The following is a 20270-nucleotide window of genomic DNA, read 5'->3' as shown; positions in this document are numbered from 1 at the left end:
ATATATATATATATATATATATAAAATTGAGAGGATATTATCAATCATAGCTGTTATTCAAAGCAATATTGTTAAAGCAAAATTAGAAATTTGTTTTTAATGACTGTAAAACAAAACTTTAAAACAAAAAAAAAAAACTCTTCTGGGTCGTATTTCTTTCTGGTTAAAGATGAAAAACAAAATTTACAAATTCCTGTGAAAATCGGAAAAGATATGAATAAGTAATACATTTATATTTGATCAAAAGTTTGAGGCATATTACAAATTAGAATCTTTTTTTTTAAATTATATTATTATCTTATATTACTTTTGCAAAATTCAGTCATTACTTGAACTCTGATTAGACCTGATCAAATATGTATACAATTTTTGCATTTAAAAGATTAGGTTTTGTAATATTTCATTTTATATGCCTAATATTTTTCATGTTTTAAAAAAAGAAAACCTGTCTTCGTCTAGAATTCCCCCATATTAAAAAAACAAAAATGAAGAAAAATCTGTATTTTGTATGTACTTGTGGCAGTAAGAAAATATCGTACACCAAAGATCCTGTAAATTGATCAAGTAGTTTTAAATAAAAAAAAAATCAAATTTTATAGGGAAATTATGAGAGATGATCTCGTAATGCCATCTTGAAAATATTCTGAAGGAAGGGAAATAACTCCAAATAATTTAAATTTGGAAAATTTTTTAAAAGTTATTCAGAGAGAGGTGGGAAGTATTTAAAAAAAAAACTCAAATTCACTTAAAAATGATTTTTGTTATGAAAATAAAACTACTAAATCAATTTACATGATTTTTGGTATAGAGCATTTTCTGTCACAAGTAGTTACATCATACAGATTTTTATTAATTTTTTTTTTATATAGATGGGATTTTGGACAAGGACTTAAACCAAATTGGAAGAAATTCAATGTAAAATCTTGTAATTTGTATTTGTAGGTATTCCCAACCGAACTATATCACAGGATTTACCGCTGAAGTTACTATTTGTTTTACGACTGACCCAACTAATTTCTGGTGTCAGTTTACAGAATCTGCTGGTTTGGACTATTTGATGGGAAGATTGAAGTATTTATTAAAGAATAATGACAATGTTACCATTCCTGAATCTGAATTGCGGGTTGGTCTGCCATGTGTTGCACAATATTCTGAAGATGGTGTCTTTTACCGTGCAGAAGTATTGGTGCTTGATATGGAATCAGCTTCTGTACAAGTGAGCTTCTGTGACTATGGCAATGTTGAAGAGATTGCACTTTCGGATTTAAAACCAGCACCTTCTGAGCTTTTGATACTACCAAAACAGGCATTTCATTGCTGTCTGAATGAGTCATTTCCTCTTATTGGAGAAGAGTGGTCTGAAGAGATGTGCTCGACTTTTGAACAAGTAGTAACCGATAAAGTTTTTAACTTAACAGTTATCTCTGTATCAGATGCATCTGACAAGAAATGCATGGTAAACATGACTGATAAGAATGGAAACTGTTTGCTGGAGATTCTCAGGAAAAGTGGAATAGCCAAAGATCAAAATGGTTTAGCAGAAGTCTCCGCCAGAGAGACTGCTAATTCACCAAATTATAGCAGTGCTGTAGAACTTTCTGTATCTGACGAGGAAATTTTACATACAGAGGAGAGTGAAGAATATAAAGACATTAGTCAAGCAAGTGAAGAATTTGGTTCTGAAGAATTTCATGATGCACTACATGATGATGAGACTTTACAATTGAAAGACAATGTCTCATCTTTTGATGTTGGTGAAAATAATGATAAAATCGAATCAAGTTCTATAAAGCAATCCAGCACAAGAGACAGTGGGTTTGTGGCTGATTTTAGTACAAGTCCTGATAATGTAAAGGCACCATTTGATATAGGGGAGGATAAGAACATTGACAACTCCATTTCATCCTCGGATAGTATAACCAACGAAAGTAAATCAGACAAAATGGACACTAAAGTAAATCTTTCAAATCATGTGACTGCGCTTTTTGATTCGAACCCTAATGAGTGGGAAGATATGGATCGCGATTTAAATACACGATTTGGAACCAATTACTTTTCCAAGGACTCAAAAATTGCAACTATTCTTAGTAGATTAGATGGTTCACAGTCGTTTGATCTTGATTCAACATTTGGTGACAGTGATAACGAAACGATATCACCATTTTCTGAATGGCCACTGGAGACAGGTTTGCGTTTAAAAGCATTTATGCTGCACTGCGTTAGTCCAGATCATTTTTATTTAAGATTATGCTCAATGGCTGAAGAAAGAGTTCAGCTGTTTAGTGCAATTGAAAACTCTCTGCCAACATTGGAACTGGCTGACGAGAAAACCTTTTTGCCAGGGTCGGCCTGTTTGGCTAAATGTAATGGAGATGCAGAAGTGTGGCAACGTGCTATTGTACGAGATGAGGAAAACGATGCAATTAAGGTGAGTATATGAGCATTAGACCTCATTATATATTTTTGTGATACAAAACTGCATTTTTGAACAATGACTTAAAAAAAAAAAAAAAAAAAAATGCAATTTTGAACAATGAAAAAAAAATACAGAAAAGGCTAGTTAACCTGTTTTGACTTCACTCAACAGATCTAAATCAATGTTAGGATTATGATTAAAGCAAAAATATGATTTAAAAAAAATTTTTTTTTTATTACATTTTCACCCCAATCAAGGCACATTGCCACTTTGATGTAGGGGGCTACTATCAGGGACATAAGCTACAAGGATACTATGTGGGGAGTTGGGCAGCAAGATTACACAAACTTCTGCATGTCAGTACAGTTGGGGAAGCAAGAACCCGGAAGAGAATTTAAAAGTCTAGCGGTTCTGGGGAAGAAACTACTGGAGGGATCTCAACTGTGAAGGGGTGGGATTTTGCTGCTTGTCAGGTTTGTCGGGGATATTTACGTCGGGGGGGGGGTACAAGTGCTTGGAGTTCGTCGGAGCATTCACCGTTAAAGTACTTGTAGAACAGACAGAGGGATGCTACATTTCATCGATGGAACAGAGGCTGAAGCTTAGATGACAGTTCAGGAGCAATCAGGTTGGCGACTCTCTTTTGAACCTTGTCTAGGAGTGAGAGACTAGTGGCAGATGCACCAGCCCAAATATGACAACAATACTCCATACATGGGCGAATGGTGGCCTTATAGAGGTACAGGATACTTTCAGGCGTTAGTAGCTTTTTAGCACGGTAGAGAGAACCTACCTTTTTCGCAGCGGTCCCGGCAATGCTCTCAATGTAATTGTTCCAACACGTTTCCTGTGAACGTTAGACCGAGGAGATTAAATGGAAATTATAGCGAGTATGGTAAGAAAGGAGCAGGGAGTAGATTAAACAGAAACCATATTAAGTTCAAAGGGATTGTCTTTTGTTTACCAAGAGAAAGTCTCGGACTTTAATGTAAATGCTTTCTAGAATCTTTTAATGATAGGGTGAGATTGGCTTAGAATGGAGAATAAGTCGACATTGAAATTAAATTGAACAATTATTCATAAGGTGCTCATCGATGGAGGAACCATAGATATCTAATGTTTTCAATTCATAAAAATGTCCCTCCCCCCGCTCCCATTTCTATTTATTTATTTAAAGTGTAATTGCAGTCTGCACTTTGTTTGTTAAACAACACGTTCCAAACATTTTCTGTATAAATTATTTGCCATTAGATGTTTGGAATAATTACTAGGGCTATGACAACAGCATATTCTTTTCATTGTTTTGAAACCTTTGAGACCTTCTCTTTGTAGATAAAACGAAAATCTCCTTAAGAGTTAATGTGATTTCTATTTGACTTTTGCCCCTCTTTTTTTCTCTTTCTTGTTATAATCTCCATTTCCTCAAATTTTTCTTTTAATTGTAATTCTAATCTCTATTTAGTTTTGTTGGGTGAGGTCCAAAACTAATTAGCTTGGCCTTGTCTTTATAATTAAAAAAAAAAAAAAATTATGTTTAAAAATGAATACTGTCTGTACATGGTCATATTGAGCATTTTATAAATAACCGTTCTTGTATCTAATTTCAGCATTGATTTAGTCTACATTCTCGTTAAGTCACACTCACCTCAGCGTTTAAAGATTCTAGAAACTATTTACATTAAGTCTTTGAGATCTTCTCTTTGTAAACAAAAGAAAATCTCATTGTTCTTAATGTGGTTTCTATTTGATTTTCTTCCTCTCTTTTTTTTTTTCTCGTTATAATCTTCATTTCATCATATTTCTGTTTCAATCCTAATCTATATTAATCTCTGTGGAGCAAGATTCAAAATCATTTAGTTAGTTCCTTACGTTGTCTTATTAATTCCTTATGTTTTAAAAAAAAAATAAAAAAAATAAATACATTATAGATAGTATTAGGAGCTGGGAGAGGCTAAGTTTGGGGATGATTGTCCCTTCGTCAGAAGCATCGATTCTGTGGTGGGTGCTTTTGCTCTGCACCTGTCTGTAATACAAAAGAAAGAAGAAAAAATATTGGATGCTATGCCACAATATTAAATGATTTGTAGTCTTCATTCATGGATATTCCTCACTCAACCTTAAGTGACTATAACAAAAGGCAAGAACAACATATATATAAAGTTTTTTAAAATTTTTTATTTACATGAAAAAACAATTTTTTTACATTTTATTTATGGTTAGCGTTGTAGATTTCCTGTTGCGTTAATACATGTAAATTTTATAATTTACTCTATATTCATAATTGAAAATTGTTGCCTGCTGTCTCACAATCTAATTAGGTAAGAATTTTGTCAGCTTCTGGATGCTGCTGAAAGTCAGTTTTAAGACCATAAACTGCATTAATACCAAAATACTATAACACATTTTGTAAGAAAATCTTATTTTTCTCAAAAATGATAAATGTCATTATTAAGCGACTGTCATATATAATCCTAAATACTAAATATGTGACAATTATTGACATATTTTAAAGTATGTTCACTGCCATTTTTTTTCATTATAATTAGTGAAAGTTGTTTGCAAATGAAATCAACATTAATTGCTGAAATAAGTTTTGTAAGCATATGCTTGCCTTATTTGATGGTATCATCTGTGCAAAATGTAAAGCAATCCCTTGCTTCAATTCCAGCTTCATTCTAGCAATCATTTGGTAGAGAAAAGTTTGCTCAGTTGTTCTTTATTTGCTGCTTCAACAATGCTAATTTTTTTTTTTTTACAAGGTGGTCACCACTTATCAAGGCCCGGAAGCCACTCAGGGATAAGGGTTATTGTGTGTACAGTATGTTAGTGTTGAGATTTGATAGTGTCTACTTAAGGGGGCGGTTCATCAGGAATTTGTTTATGTTGGACTTGAAGACATCCAGGTTGTAGTCAGGTGGGAAACAGGCAGACGGAACAGAGTTCCACAGGCGTGCACTTCCAAGGAAGAAGCTTTGTTCATGGAATCTACGTTTTGGTTTTAGCACAGATAAATACTGGGGAAAATTTTTTACAGTGGTTTCAGCTAGACAAGTGCTTTTCGTGAAAGATTGGTGAGGGGGGACCAGGGATTGGAGCTCAGACGAGCACTTGCCATGGAAGTAATGATAAAACAAAGACAGGCTCGCAACGTCTCTCCTGTGGGAGAGAGGTTGCAGGGAAGAGAAAAGGGCATCCCCCACTAAGCCACGAAGCCTATTTTGTACTCTGTCAAGGCAGGATAGAGCATAAAACACTCCTGCCCAGATGTGGCAACAGTACTCCATCCTTGGACGTACTTGGCTTTTAATTGCATCAGCAGTGAAATATCTTCTGGAGCGGTAGAAGAATCCCACCATTTTTCCAGCGACCTTCGCAATAGACTTGATGTACGTGTTCCATTTCAGGTCAGGAGTAAAGATCAATCCCAGAAGCTTATTAAAGCATGGAGCTTCCCCTAGTCGAGAGCCGTCCATTTCAATTGATGCCAGATGGGGATCAGAACGTTGATGATGTAAAGATAGGAGCTTAGTTTTAAATGCATTAAAAGTAACCAGCCACCTCTCCCCCCACTGTACCACGCGCTCCAGATCAGAAGAGAGAGAATTAGAGAGAAGTTTGTTATTTATGGCCTTAGATGTGTTGCCATAGATGGTCGTGTTATCAGCATAGATGTCAACGAATGATTTAAGTATGTGTTTTGGGAGATCATTGATGTAGATCAGGAAGAGAGTTTGGCCCAGGATGGAGCGCTGAGGGACTCCAGCATTAATACTGTAGGCCTCTGATTTCTGCCCATCAACCACTACTCTTATGAGCCTATCAAAGAAAAATGATTTAATGATCGAGAAAACATTTCCAGTTATACCATAGCTGGAAATCTTGTGGAGTAGGCCCTTATGCCATACCTTATCGAAGGCTTTTGATATGTCAGGAGCAATTGCCCTAGAGAGGAAGCCTTTGTCGAGAGATTCGTTAATCCTATGAGATATAACCGTTAGCACATCTGCTGTAGATCTAGCAGAACAGAAACCATTTTGTATGTCACTAAGAAGGTTATTTCTGCTAAGGTGGTTGACTTCATCTCTATTTAATATGGATTCCAGCAACTTACTCATGACAAACAGGAGACTTATTGGTCTGTACTGAGAGGGGGATGACTTATCACCTGAGTTCTTAAATACAGGACATACTGATGCGGTTTTCCAGGGTGTTGGGAAGCACTTCTCTTTAAGGCAACACTTAAACAGTTTTGTAAGTATGGGAGCAAGTTCTGGTTGAAGCTTTTTTAGCACTATAGTTGTTTTAAAAAAATGCAAGGCTTTTTTTTTTTTTTTTTTTTAATAGAGACTTAGTGTAGCATACATTGTGGGAGGGGGTATTTTTTAGGCAGGGTAAGAACACCATTTTCAAATCGAGGCTTCCCATTTCATTGTATAAGTTTTTTTTAACTCTCTCACCTCCCAAACAATGCATATAGCCACTTGGATGTAAAAGCTACAAGCAGCATTACATTAAAACTTCTGCATGTAAATTTTATATATTAAGTCAAGGAAACTAGAAACAGGAAGGAAATTTCAAAGTTTAGCAGTCCAAAGGAAGAAGCTATTAGAGTAGGTTTTCGAGCATCAAGGAATCTTAAGTGAAAGGGTGAGATTTTGCTGCTTGTTGGAGTAGAGAAGTACCATAGGCAATGGAACAGGGATTGGAGCTTGGCTGATAGTGCGGGACCTATTAAATTGAGGACTCTTCTTTTTTTTTTTTTTTTTTTTTTTTTCAATTGCAAAATTATTTGTTTTGAAGAACTCCCGAAGTTTTGGAACTAGCTTAAAAACTGCTGATGTAGAGGAAAGCAAAAATTTACCAAAGTCTAAATGTTTTAAACACAAATCTGAATAAAAGGTGTCGGGTGTTAACTTTCCAACATTTTAATCTTTTTATTTTTGCAATCTTGTTTTTTATGCCATGCTCACATTTCTTGTAAAAATTTCTAAATTCCTAACTATGCACGATTGACCTTTTTTCTTTTGTTTTGTCAAGGTATTTTTTGTCGATACTGGAAAAGAAGAAAAGATTTGCAAGAGTTCTATCCGAAGATGTCCATTATCTTTGTTTAGCCAATCCGTACTTGCTATTTCCTGCTTCTTGGCCGATATCCAACCTCTTAATGGATCTTGGACATCTGCTGCCTTGGATCTCTTTAAAGGTAAACACTTCTCTCAAATAGGTATCGGTTTATTTATTTTTTCTTAATTTAAAAAATTTTTTCACCATTTCACTCCAAACATCATATTACTATCGAAACATAAGGGGTCAGATTTATAGCAGGAATTCTAAGGAAGATATTTATTCACATTTAAATTCATGCATGTTGGTACAGTCATGGGGAGCAGGGAGGGAATTCCAAAAGTGAGCGATCTGAAGAAAGAAGCAATTATAATATAAAGTTTCACAGGTTTTTGGAGACCTCTACAGTGAAGGAGTGTGATTTTTGCTGCTTGTTGGGTGGATCAAGGGTAGTTATGTTGAGTGGAGTACAAATGAAAAAAAGGTACAATGTATTAGCGCATGCAGATCATATGAAGAACAAAATGTTGAAGAAATATCTGATTCTGAATTATTAGAACATTGTCTTCAGAATGAAATGTTAGACAAAATAACAAATAATCAAGCGGGCCAGAATGAGTTTGGAAATTTGTATGAAGATCAAATAATGTAAGAAGACAAATTTTGCTACAGTGTAATGCAAGAGATCTAGATCTCTCAAAGAAAGAAATATGGGAATGAGAGGAAAGTAATGAAACCAGCAGAAGTACATCATCTACTTGGGGTATAAAACCCTTTATATTTTAGGGATATATAGTGATGCTATCTGTGACATGCCTAATTAACATAAGAGTAGAAAAGTGAATATGTATATATAATATATATATATATATATATATGGCTCTCTTAAGAATGAGGTAAAAGAAACTTGACTAGCCACTAACAAAGTTGATCTAAAACTTCACAATTTTTTTATCTGCATCAGTTAATTTCCTGTAGATCAAAAAATCAGTAACTGTTATTTTTGTGTGTTGTGCAAAAATAATTTATTAGTTATCAAAATCTCCAATTAATCCTTTATGACCTGGTTGAACTAATTTGTTCAGTCATAAATAAATGAATATAACTGCGTAAATAAGGGGGAATTGATTCAGACACGTCTTGTATGTATTGTTCAATATTTGAGTAGATGTCAGATATCTCCAGTATATTGTAACTGTTCATTGTTTGCATTCAATATGCCGATATGTAAAATTAACAAATATTTTTTTAATCATCTACATCATAATTCAAGTCAAAGAGTTAATGCACTTTTAGAATTTATTCTTTTTCATTATTATGTTATACTACATCAACATTTTGGATAGAATTTTAAAAATCAATTTAAAAATGAAATATTTTGATTGTTTAAATTTTCTCTGGACTAATGTTAACTTCATTACTCCTTTGGCTAAGACCAAAGCATCTCTTCTGTCCTCGGATAGTGAAGGAGAAATCTCTCTATGTAATTTACTTTCTATCCTAATCCAATACCTCCCACATTAAAAAAAAATGACCTTTGCGTCTAACTCTGTTTTCAGGAAAAGATAATTAAATAGGAACATCATGAGAGAAACTCTGTTGAAAGAAGTGAAGGAAAATTATCAGTACAATATAGTCTCGTTTATATGAGATCCAAAATTTGCTTTAAATATGAAATAATGGAAAATAAAACATGAGCAAATTAATGTTATAAAATGTTAGTTTTTAGATACAAAACCTGAAATGCAACTCAAAACTCTGCTCCATGTGAGTATACTGGTTATGTAATGGCAATTGGAGCAGGACAATATAATGTCATGAGAAGACAAAAAAAAACTCTGGCAGCCATCTTGGTTCATTGAATAAAGCATTATATTGTCACGCATTTTTTATGTAAGCAAAAGATTTCTAATTTTTCTGAGTATATGCATGAAAAGAGCCGATATTGACATAATAATAACCGTTTGTTTCTGCATAACAAAACAAATCTGTAAACAATGTATCAAAATTTTAACATGCTGGAGGAGCTGTTTTACATGAAAAATAAACATTTATATAGTTATATTTTTATATATGATCTGTTATATCTAATATTGCGCTTGTGATTTGGTTTTCAAGTATTTTATTCAAATTAAATCAACGCTTCTATAACCGAACTCACATCCCCAACGTTAATCTTGCATAGCCAACACATCGTTCTGGCATGCGCCAGATGACATCATGACCTGATTTACTTTAAATAGTTGAAAAACTGAATAAAATTTCATGTACGTCGCGTTAGGTCAGTTGATTAGCGCGTTGATTCATTATCTAAACGTTTTGGGTTTCAATCGTGGTGTAAGATGTCTTTTTTTTTTTTTTTTTTTTCTTCGATTTTTTAAATTTAAATATTGAACCAATGTTATTTAAGCCATTTTTCACGTAACATTCGTTTTTCTGTTTTTTTTTTTTTTTTTACTTCGCTTATTCACCTCCAACCATACACCCGGGTACCCACCGATTTTTTTCAATTTTAATATCGAAACAGGCTTATTTAAGCCATTTTTCACATGCTCGTTTTCTGTTTCCATCGTTTGTTTGCCTTACGTTAGTTTTTTGTTTTTTTTTTCTCAATGTTTTGATTACCCCCCCCCCCCGGCTTAAAACGTTTTCTTTTTTTTTCTTCGCTTATAACAAACAAACAAACCTACGTCGTCGTCGTAACGCTCGACAACTTTCGGGCACGCATCTGTCAATTTGGTTCTTACTTAAATAAATTCAAACATCTTTCAGTAACTCATTCTGGCTGGTCAATTTTATTTTCAAACTTCGCCTCAGGACTTCGGGTTCGATCTTGATTTTTATTTAACACCACACACACAAACACCCGGGCAACGCCGGGTACCCCCACTAGTTCAATATAAAATATAAATAGTATCTATGTAAAATTAAGTAATTTTAAAGCATTATACAATTTAATACTGATAAAACTGAATTATGAATTTAGGAAACAATTAAAAAAAACATTAAACACCAACGGTGAATAATTTTAAAAGTGAAAACTATCAGTAAGTAATTTTAAGAATGAAAACAAATGATAAAATATAAAAAATTGAAATAAAACAAATAATTTAAATACAAACAAACAAAAGTTACTAGTGCAGAAATATTTTTTTTAGTTTAATTTAGAGAAAAATCACATGGGTTGAACGTTATTTTTTTAACTTTGCAGATGAGGATTGATAATATAAGTATTATCTATGTAAAATTAAGTAATTTTAAAGCAATATACAATTTAATACTGATAAAACTGAATTATGAATTTAGGAAACAAAGAATTAAATAACATATTAAACACCAACGATGAATAATTTTAAAAGTGAAAGCAAACGATAAATAATTTTAAGAATGAAAACAAACGATATTTGTTTTCATTCTAATATACTTGACACCACTTTTTTATGGAAGTAAAGAAAAACCACAGTTGGAACATTAGTAACTTATCCTGTCTTTAGTAACACTTATCTTTGGCACAGGATAATAGTGTAGTATCTGTTCTGATGCTACACTTCATTGTTCTGTCCTCGGTCAGTGGAGGAGAAATCCTTCATGACTGAGACAATTTTTATTCTATTTTTGTTCCTATCCAGAGTGCCCCTTTTTGGGGAGCTAGATTTTCCCCACATTAAAAACCGACCTTGTGTCTAACTGTGCCCTCGTGGGGAGGCAAGTAAATAAATTTAAAAAAAAATATTTTTGACAAATATTCTCATGTAAAAATTATTTGTTTATAATTCTAAAAAGAAACAATCAATTTTAATATATAACACTCAGTCACCGCTAATTTTCTTAATAGCCGCGTGGTGAATAATTTTCAAACCGATTAGAAAAAATATAGAACTTCAAAATAATTTGGAAATACTTAATGAAAGGTTTTATTCATTACTAAAAAGACATTTTGACTATTATTCTCATGTAAAAATTATTTGTTTATAATTTTCAAATCTAAAACAAAATAAAATTAAATTTTCAACCTTCCTGATAGACTTTTTAGCCTTATAAAAAATAAACAGTTAAAAATATCAACATAATATTTGCTGTATTAGCAATAAATAGTATTGTTTCTTTAATTTATATTAACAATGTTATCAAACGTTATGAAAGTACTTGAATACAGTTCTAATTAAATACACGTTTAATTATTAATAAATAACATTATTTACTTTACTATGTTTGGTTGGAATAAAAATTTTCCTTATGGCACGTATCCAAATTGAGACTTGCTCGTTCTCTTTAGGCAAAGAAAATATATGTACTTTGGGGCCTTTTGGATAATTTCCCCAGCAATTTGGAACAATGCAAGAATAAACCATGTTAGACAGCAAACTGAAAACTAAACAAAACTGCTGCTGATAAGGGACTGTTAGCCTAGATCATATACCTACAAGTGGATCTGATAATGACGTCACGCTATCATGTGCATTGGCCTTCTTTACTCTTGGTAGCCACGGTTTAAGGGAGATATTACTAAATGCTGAAGTAGGAAATTTTAGAATATTTAAAATGTAGAAATAACATGTAGGAAACCAAAATGGTATTAGAATATTTGTAGAAGTTAAAATGAAGCATAGTTAAAATGAAAGAGGCAGTAGGATAAAGTAAATGAATTTTAAATGTATTACTAATATAGATAATAAATAAAAAATGGGTGTATAGATCTATGGAAATGGATACTAAAAGTTAAAAATCTAAATTTTACAATAATGGGGGGGGGTGTAAATTGATGTTTGTGAAGATGACCATGATCATGCAAATGTTCTGTGGGTTTGAAGATGGCTTGTTAGACCGATTCAAGTTCTGAAGTATTTCCCGCATGTTGAACACTGGTGGGATAATTCTGTATCAGATGTTGATTGCTCTGTTGTTTTTTTTTTTTCTAGTGTTCTTCATTGCGTGTGGATTCAGCAATATTAGAATTAAGTTTTTAGTATTAGTAGTAGAAGTATTAGTTTTTATTAAATGGGAAAGTAAGGGGCACATTATCAGGTTTCGCTTGGTAAGGTTAAACAGTGCAGTTGTAACGTAATTAATCATATAGTTAATCCAAATTACAATTTCTAATGTAGAGATTTGATAAAAATAGGGTGTTAGATTAAATAAATGTATTACTTTCTCAAATCATAAGAAAATAATTAACTAGATTGCATTAAGTGGTTGCTTATCACATATTGCTAGTTTGTGTAGTAGATGTTGAAGAAGCGAAGAAAAATATACACCTAGTAATTCAACTGTCTGAAAGAAGAAAAGGAAGATTAATTATTTAGCAAAATGGCAGTACACAAGGAATACTATCTGCAGTGTAGAAAGAGATTACCATTAGCCAAAATATGATGGGGAAGGGGAATAACCAGTTAGGAGTTAAGGTACTTTAAAATGGTTATAGTTGTACCAGTTTTTATGCATACACCTGGATAAAATCTTATCTTTTTTATTTAACAGACTTTTGTGCTTAATAAGTCTTCATCCATACAAAGTCCACAGTATCTGTCTAGAGCCTTATAGATCTTCATCTTTTTTTTTCATCAACTACCATTTAAGCCTATATTAAATGTTATCTTTGAGATGTCAGTTGTAGGTCTGTGAATTTGGAAAAGTTTTTATTTCTAAAAGAATGAGAATGAGATTCTAGTAGATTCTAAATAAATAGTTTTATTATATTTATGTAGCACCCTAAAGTTATCTTCAATAATTTTTTAACCAAATACACATATGTTGCCTGTTCTTTCCATTTTTAGGCTAGAAGGTCTAAGTATATTCTTTAGATATTTTTGATGAATAGTTCTATTGTGTTCACCATTCACATTATCAATGCTTAAACTGGGTCTAGATCTTTTTCATTGTCATGTTATGGGTAAGAATACAGGAAATACCTCTTAGTTTGAGCATCTCTGTTACTACCAGTCGGGTGCTCTAAAAACTTTAAATAACCAATTATTTTCTTTGTAGGCCAAATTTCTTAAAGCATATAATTGGGAGTTTTTGTCAAATAATATAACTGTTAAATGAAATTCTGGAGATTCTTCTAGTTACAATAGATACAAGAAAATTAATTATAGATCTGCGATGGTTAGAATCCTTATGAACATAATATAATATTTGGGTAGTTGTTTGGTAAGGCTCCAATATGAGAGTCAATAGGTTAAGTATTAAATCTAGGAAGTTAACTACCTTTTCATTAATGTCAATTATAAATTTTAAATCTGTTTTTAAACATTTCATATAGTCTTTATAATTTTTTTTGTATACTTTTTTAATTGGTTTAATAGCAAAGACAGCTTTATTCCTATATAAAATTCCATTTTCGACTAAAGATAACTCCTAAAATGCTAATAAACTTCATAAATGATATCCTTAAAATGGCGGCAGCACTTTTCAATAGCTCTGTTTGACATAAAGTTCTGATTTGATACCTGCAGCATTTTGAGTATATAATGTTGTGAATTTCACTTAATACCCTTATCTTGAAGGTCGAATAATAATACTTGTCTATATTCTACTTAAGTCTATCCATTTGATTTTCTATGCAAATAACGATGGCTTTGGAACCACAGTCAATAAAATAATTCAGTTCACTTGTAAACTTTATGTTCAGAATAAAATCCTAATGCAAAAGCCCCCTTGTTTGAATTGGAGAAGCTATGGCACAGTAGGCTTAGATGGGTGTTAAGCAAACATTTATCAATAACTTCAAAAATTTTTTTTTTTCTTTTACTGTGTAAGAACATGTTCCGACTTCTGTAGGGCATGGAATTTAGGAAAATGAGTATCCAACTGCAAAATGTAAATTTTAGGGGTCTGTGACCAAAAGCATTCTATTTGGGGACAATTTGCTAACGGGCGGAAATCTGGCATTCACGAACGAACTTCAACTGGCTATATCTCAAGAACTGTTAAGATGAAGCAGACAAATGAGACCATTTTTTGATATTGCAGGCAATGAGCTTTTCAAATATTCAAGTTTCAAATTTGTAAATGTTCTAAAAAATTCCAACAGTTTACAAATGGTTAAAATCACTGAAAAGAATAATACGTTGGATTCAGATCACTATGGAACATGTAAAAATTTCAACAATATGCAATACAATAATAAACATAATATTTAATACATATTATGGGGATGCATCAGTTAAAACACAAGAAAGACTTGTATTCATTATTGCATCCATCAATTCCTTACAACTGCAAATAGTGTGCCCTGCTCCTTTGCAATATCTGCACACCAAATGCTCTTTGGTATTAATGACACTAGGAACACTTTTCTTGAGGCCTGTATTTGGGGGGGGGGTCTGATTTTGGCAGCTAGAAGTTTATAACTTGCACTATTTTTCTTCAAACCTTAATTGTTAGAATTTTTTGGACCAATTTTATCTAAAACTTGACCATAAAGAAAAAGCCTTATTATTTCCAAAATTAATCATAAGGTGTTTCTTAATAAACATTTCCGATTTTATACAGTCTGATACAGTCTGACATTGTCAAACTGGTTGTTTATTTTCTTTGTTTATTTATATGGCACTTTTTGAGGCGTATGTTGCCTTTATTGCCAGACTTGAAGTTGAGAAAACCAATGTTCCTATTTTCGTCAACTCCACTTTCTAATCAGTGGTTCTGGATGAACTCATCAAAGAATGTTTCCAATTCTGTTGCTGTTTATATTCTTCAAATACATGTTTGATGTCATCCAGAAGTCTGTCACTGGCTGGAACATCCTATTTCAAGAAAATCTGGTTCAAAACTTGTCTGGAATTTGGTTCCTTATAAAACCGAGATTTCTTACAATCTTAGAAAATCTCAAAGAGAGCAATGTTTGTGATTTCATTTAGCTTGAATCTAAATATAAATGATAACCAAAATATATTAACGCCACAAATCAGTTCAACTTACAGCATTGGTAATACCTTATGTAAACTAAGACCAATATTTAAAAAAAATCAACATAAATCACAAACTGCAAGGATTTTCTTAAAATACAAGAATTAAGAACATCATATGATAGGAAATTCCCTATTCAGATCCACCATTATGTGACCTCTAAACAAGAAAATTGTTGAATTTGATTAAATTTTATAAATGCTTACTAAACTGCACTGCATCATCGACTTCTGGAGATGTTTAGTACCGAAGCTGTTTACTATCATATTAAACATGGGGTTGGGAAAAGAGGAAAAATAAGTGAATTATTCTGAATTGAAATGTCTCTAAATTACTTGAAATTTGTCTCATAAAATCGGAAATGTTCTTTATTAAGAACCTTATGATTAATTTTGGAAATAATAAGGCTTTTTCTTTATGGTCAAGTTTTAGATAAAATTGGTCCAAAAAATTCTAACAATTAAGGTTTGAAGAAAAATAGTGCAAGTTATAAACTTCTAGCTGCCAAAATCAGACCCCCCCCCAAAAAAAAACAAAAAACAAAAAAAAACTAGAAATAGAGGTCTGGATCATAAAATGTGGACAAGAATTACTCAAATTATGGCTTTGGAGTCAGCAGTTGCAATTTATAGTCTGAATAATGCAAAAAATGGCTAGGCCAAAATTTTTGGTTTGTAATTGAATTAAAATGGTTCCCTGGATTTTTTATTTTTTTTTTAATTTAATTTTTTTTCCACCCAAGCAGTATTAGACTGCTAACAATCAACGTCAGGTCTCCCTGCTATTAATAGGTTAGAAAAATGTGATCAGATTTTGTTATCTGAACCAAATTTCATGTTTGGAATTGTCTGTTTCTGTTTTTAGTCTTTTTTTTATATAATTTTTTTCCTTTGCAGATTTAACACACAATGTGCCATTGGAGTTAAAAGCTGAAGTTAGATCTGGTGCCCAGCACGGCATTTATTTGTACAAAGAAGGAGACGATGAAGCAATCAACGACCGTTTTGTTGATCTTGGATTTGCCGTAACTGAGTCTGGTTCAAAACTTGAAGTTAACAGAGAACTTGAACGTAGTTTGTTGGATCCTCGTCGTACAGAACATATGGGTAAGTATTTGCGTGTGTGCGTAAATGCTGTCATGACAGAAATTTGCACATTGTTTTAAGATTTTATTTTCCATTTTCTTTTGTTTTGCATGTTTGTTGTGATTATTTTAAGCTTAAGGTTTATGGCTAGCAACAGTTACTTTAGTTTTTTTTGCAATGATTGGATTTCATGATTTTTGGTAGACGTCTTAATTTACTTTTAAGATATAAACATAAGATTCTTTCAGATATAAAAGTAATCAGTTTAAAACATTCTAGGCGCTTCTTAGTTATAATGGTAAAATTCGGAAAAAAAAAAAAATATTGAATTTCAAGTGAAACCAATGGTATCTACTTAATTGTCATGTCATAGTAATGAACATATCCAAAAATTATAAAAAATAAGGTAGAAAATTAATTATCAATAAAAAATTTTCAGACAATTAGAGAAAATCTAGTTTTGCTAAAAAAATAAAGTTTCAATTGTAATAAGGAAGGTAATTATTTTCTGAATGCTTTGAAAATTTTAGGCCAATTTAGCAAAAAATTTTCACTAATTGTCTTTGAAAATTGTTTTCATTGATAATTGATTTTCAATCTTATTGTTTTTTTTTTTTTATAGTTTTTGGATATTTTCATTACTGCGACATGGCAGATACCATTGATTTTACTTAAAGTGCAATATTTTGATTTTCAAATTTTGCTCTAATTGTGAAGAAGCACCACATTTTGTTAATGTTCAATACGTTCTTTTGATGTTAAAATCTTACGTAAATACTTTCATACCTGTCTATACAACAGAAATGATTGCATGATTCGTATAAGATATGAATATCACTAATGAATTTCACTTGAATTAAAATGTAAATTTCAAGTTTTTTCAAAGTTGAGTAATTTCTTTTTATGTTGTATAATTTAAATATAAAAATTTTGGTTAGTGTCCACATTATATATTAAAAATATATTATATTAAAAAACAAAAATAAAAAAGAATCTGTACGATGTACTTACCCATGATTGAACAAAAATATCATATTTAAAAAATCACGTAAATTGATGAAGTATTATTTTTAAATTTCATACATTCTTTTTTTAAGTATCCCAGGAGTGACTGTCTTGCCTGGTATTTTGAAAAAAAAAAAAAAAATGGCAAGGCAGATAACTCAACCATAATTCAAGTTTACTAGTAATGACTTTAAAATAACTTTCTTTAGAAAAAAAAAAAAAACTACTTTATCAATTTGCATGATTTTTCAAATGTGTTCTTTTCGTTCAGTCATGAGTATGTACACCATACAGATTTTTTTTATATTTTTGTTCTTTTTCTATAGGGGGAATTTTAAATAAGTCCCCCAAATTTTTACTTTTTTTTTTTTAGATTGCATCATAAAATAATTAAAGGTTTGATATTCATATGTTAGGAATAAGATAAAGTTATGAAAAATTAACAATTGTAATGTTTATCAATTCATACATTTCTTGGTACTTTTGCACTTTGGTGCCCGTTTTTCCGTGAGTTTTACTTGGCAATGCCTGGTGAATGATGAAAACCGCCGGATTATACTGAGTGAGCAAAAAGAGATGTGAGCGAGCAGACGGTAAAAATTGGAAGGAAAGGAAAGAGTTTAAAATATTTTACAGTTAACCACAGCCATAATTTCGTGGACCCTATGACTCATGTGGAGAGGATGTGGAAAGAGGTGAAACAACGAAATGATAGTGTGGAACCAACTGCTCGACAGTTTTTTTAGTGAATTTATGTGGAAACAAAAATTTGGAAAGAATTCTTTTGTCTCTATCATAAAGCATGTAGAAAAATCTACCCGGTTCAAGGACTTCCTACTACATTCTCTAACAATTCGTCGATTGCTTTACTTCAACCAGTAGAAACTACTATCTTTAAGCAAATAGCCTTGTAAAAAAAAAAGTATTCAACGCAAGATATTTATATACCCTTCAAATCAAAAAAAAAATGTGTAAATACTTTTTCATTAATTTAATGAATAAGATACCAAAATAACTTTCCATACAAAAGCAAAACAAAAAATATATTTGTTCACTAATTCAAAGAAGCAAAATTTTTATTACCTCCCCATAAAAAAAAAAAAATTAAATAGAACAGTAAAATTTGTGGAATTATTACGGTAGTTTTTTTTTTTTTGTTATTCACATCTGTTCGCATGGTATAATCTAGTTGTTTCTGTCATCTGCCGGACAATGCCAAGCGGAAAAACGGACACTAAAGTGTAGAAGTACCCATTTTTTCTTTTTGTCAAAATATTGAAATATGGAAATAGTATCTATAACATCAGAGAATAATTTTTGGAATATTGTAACCTTATTCAAAAGTTTGTAAAAAAAAAAATAGTTTTAATTAGTAAAATATATTTGTAAGATTTGCATGAATTTTTTTATTTTGATTTGTCATTTTATTTTTGTAACGTAATTATGTTGTCTTTTTTGTTTCCCCTGCAGCTCTGTGTCTGATGCATGTAACCATTACTGCTGCTTGTTAACCACTTGTGTTTTCCACATTAGCCAACCAACACAACTTGAGGACAACCAATGTCTGCCTAACACCTGTTCTTTGTCAACTATGGGAGGGGTGGGGATTTTAGGGCATTGGTATTCGGGTGTATTTTATCTTATGATGATGAGCTCCAATTTCTTTTAATTCTTACAAAAACACACATTTCAGTTGCGTTAGTAATAGATTCTACATGTTTAACATGAGACAATGGTTTTATTGTTGATGCAACATCATTGTTATAGCTTTACAACTGTTAGGTGATATCTGATGTTTATGACATTTTATTAATTTTTATCGATATTCTTTCTTTAAACTATAATTAAATTTAACATTTATGTTTCAAGTTTAAAATTTTAAAATTTGTTTAACTTTATGCACTATTTAAATAAATATATCACCAATGTTTTGAATTTTGAATCTAATATGAAATCTGACATGTTTTGACTTGTGTTGTGAAAGTAATATCTAAGATAAGTACAATAATCCAAATAATATAGGTTTGTTATGTTTTGGCTAGGACTTTGTTTCAAGTGAAACTAGTTTGCGAAGAGCCAGTCTCATTTTCTCATCCCAATCAGCCTGATTCAACGGTAAGACAGGATCGAGAGCTGGAGGTCAGGTAGGATGCAAGAGCTGCTGGAAGTGTCGACCTCCTGTATACAGCACCTGTTATTCACAGATATTCACCCATCTGGTCAGGTTCAGCATTGCTTAACTTTGGCTATCTAATGAGAAGCAGTGTGTTAATGTGATTATACCATATCGTTAAATTATACTTATTAGTGCTGTCTCTGAGAATGTCATCAATGCTGCTGTTCCCATGTTGCCGGAAGTTTCAGATTTGTACAACAAACTTTCTTGGTGTGTGACCCGACCGAATGTGATCAGCATTCAATCCATTCTCGGAGCTAAATTTGCTACTCGTGCTTGGCTATTTTATTGACATTAAAGAAAACAACATTTTAATTAGTCTATCCTTGGGATGTTTGATATAATTATAGTAGAGAATTCATTAACATCAGCTCTTTGCCACCTCTCTCCAACCTTTGTAATTTATTTCCATTCAATTTAAAATTTTATTGCAACACTTTGATGCTGTATGATAATCGTCATTTGTTTCTCATAAGACATTTTAATGTTTTCATTTTGCATCATTTTTAAAGTTTTGGTATCCACAAAAAAAAATCCAACATTATATCATATAAATTTTGAAACTCAGCTTTTTCAACATTCTTTGCTTTGCTAATGATCAATTCTAAACTTT

The 20270-nt window shown here is 31.8% G+C and overlaps 1 protein-coding gene across 3 annotated transcripts in view; it reads left to right on the top strand.

The window, feature by feature from the left end:
- Window positions 1–20270, top strand: part of LOC145288052 (uncharacterized) — a 72587-nt gene that overhangs the window by 41014 nt on the left and 11303 nt on the right. For all 3 annotated transcript variants that reach the window (XM_080136084.1, XM_080136083.1, XM_080136085.1), the window contains exons 7-9: window positions 943–2428; window positions 7454–7619; window positions 16288–16497. In XM_080136084.1, the coding sequence (XP_079992210.1) occupies window positions 943–2428; window positions 7454–7619; window positions 16288–16497 (1862 nt within the window). The remainder of the gene's footprint in view (window positions 1–942; window positions 2429–7453; window positions 7620–16287; window positions 16498–20270) is intronic.

The sequence above is a fragment of the Euprymna scolopes genome, chromosome 11, assembly GCF_053919585.1.
Source record: "Euprymna scolopes isolate OS-2025 chromosome 11, ASM5391958v1, whole genome shotgun sequence".
Lineage (NCBI taxonomy): Eukaryota > Metazoa > Mollusca > Cephalopoda > Sepiida > Sepiolidae > Euprymna > Euprymna scolopes.
The sequence above is the reverse complement of the archived record's forward strand: the minus strand, read 5'-3'. Positions and strand labels throughout refer to the sequence as shown.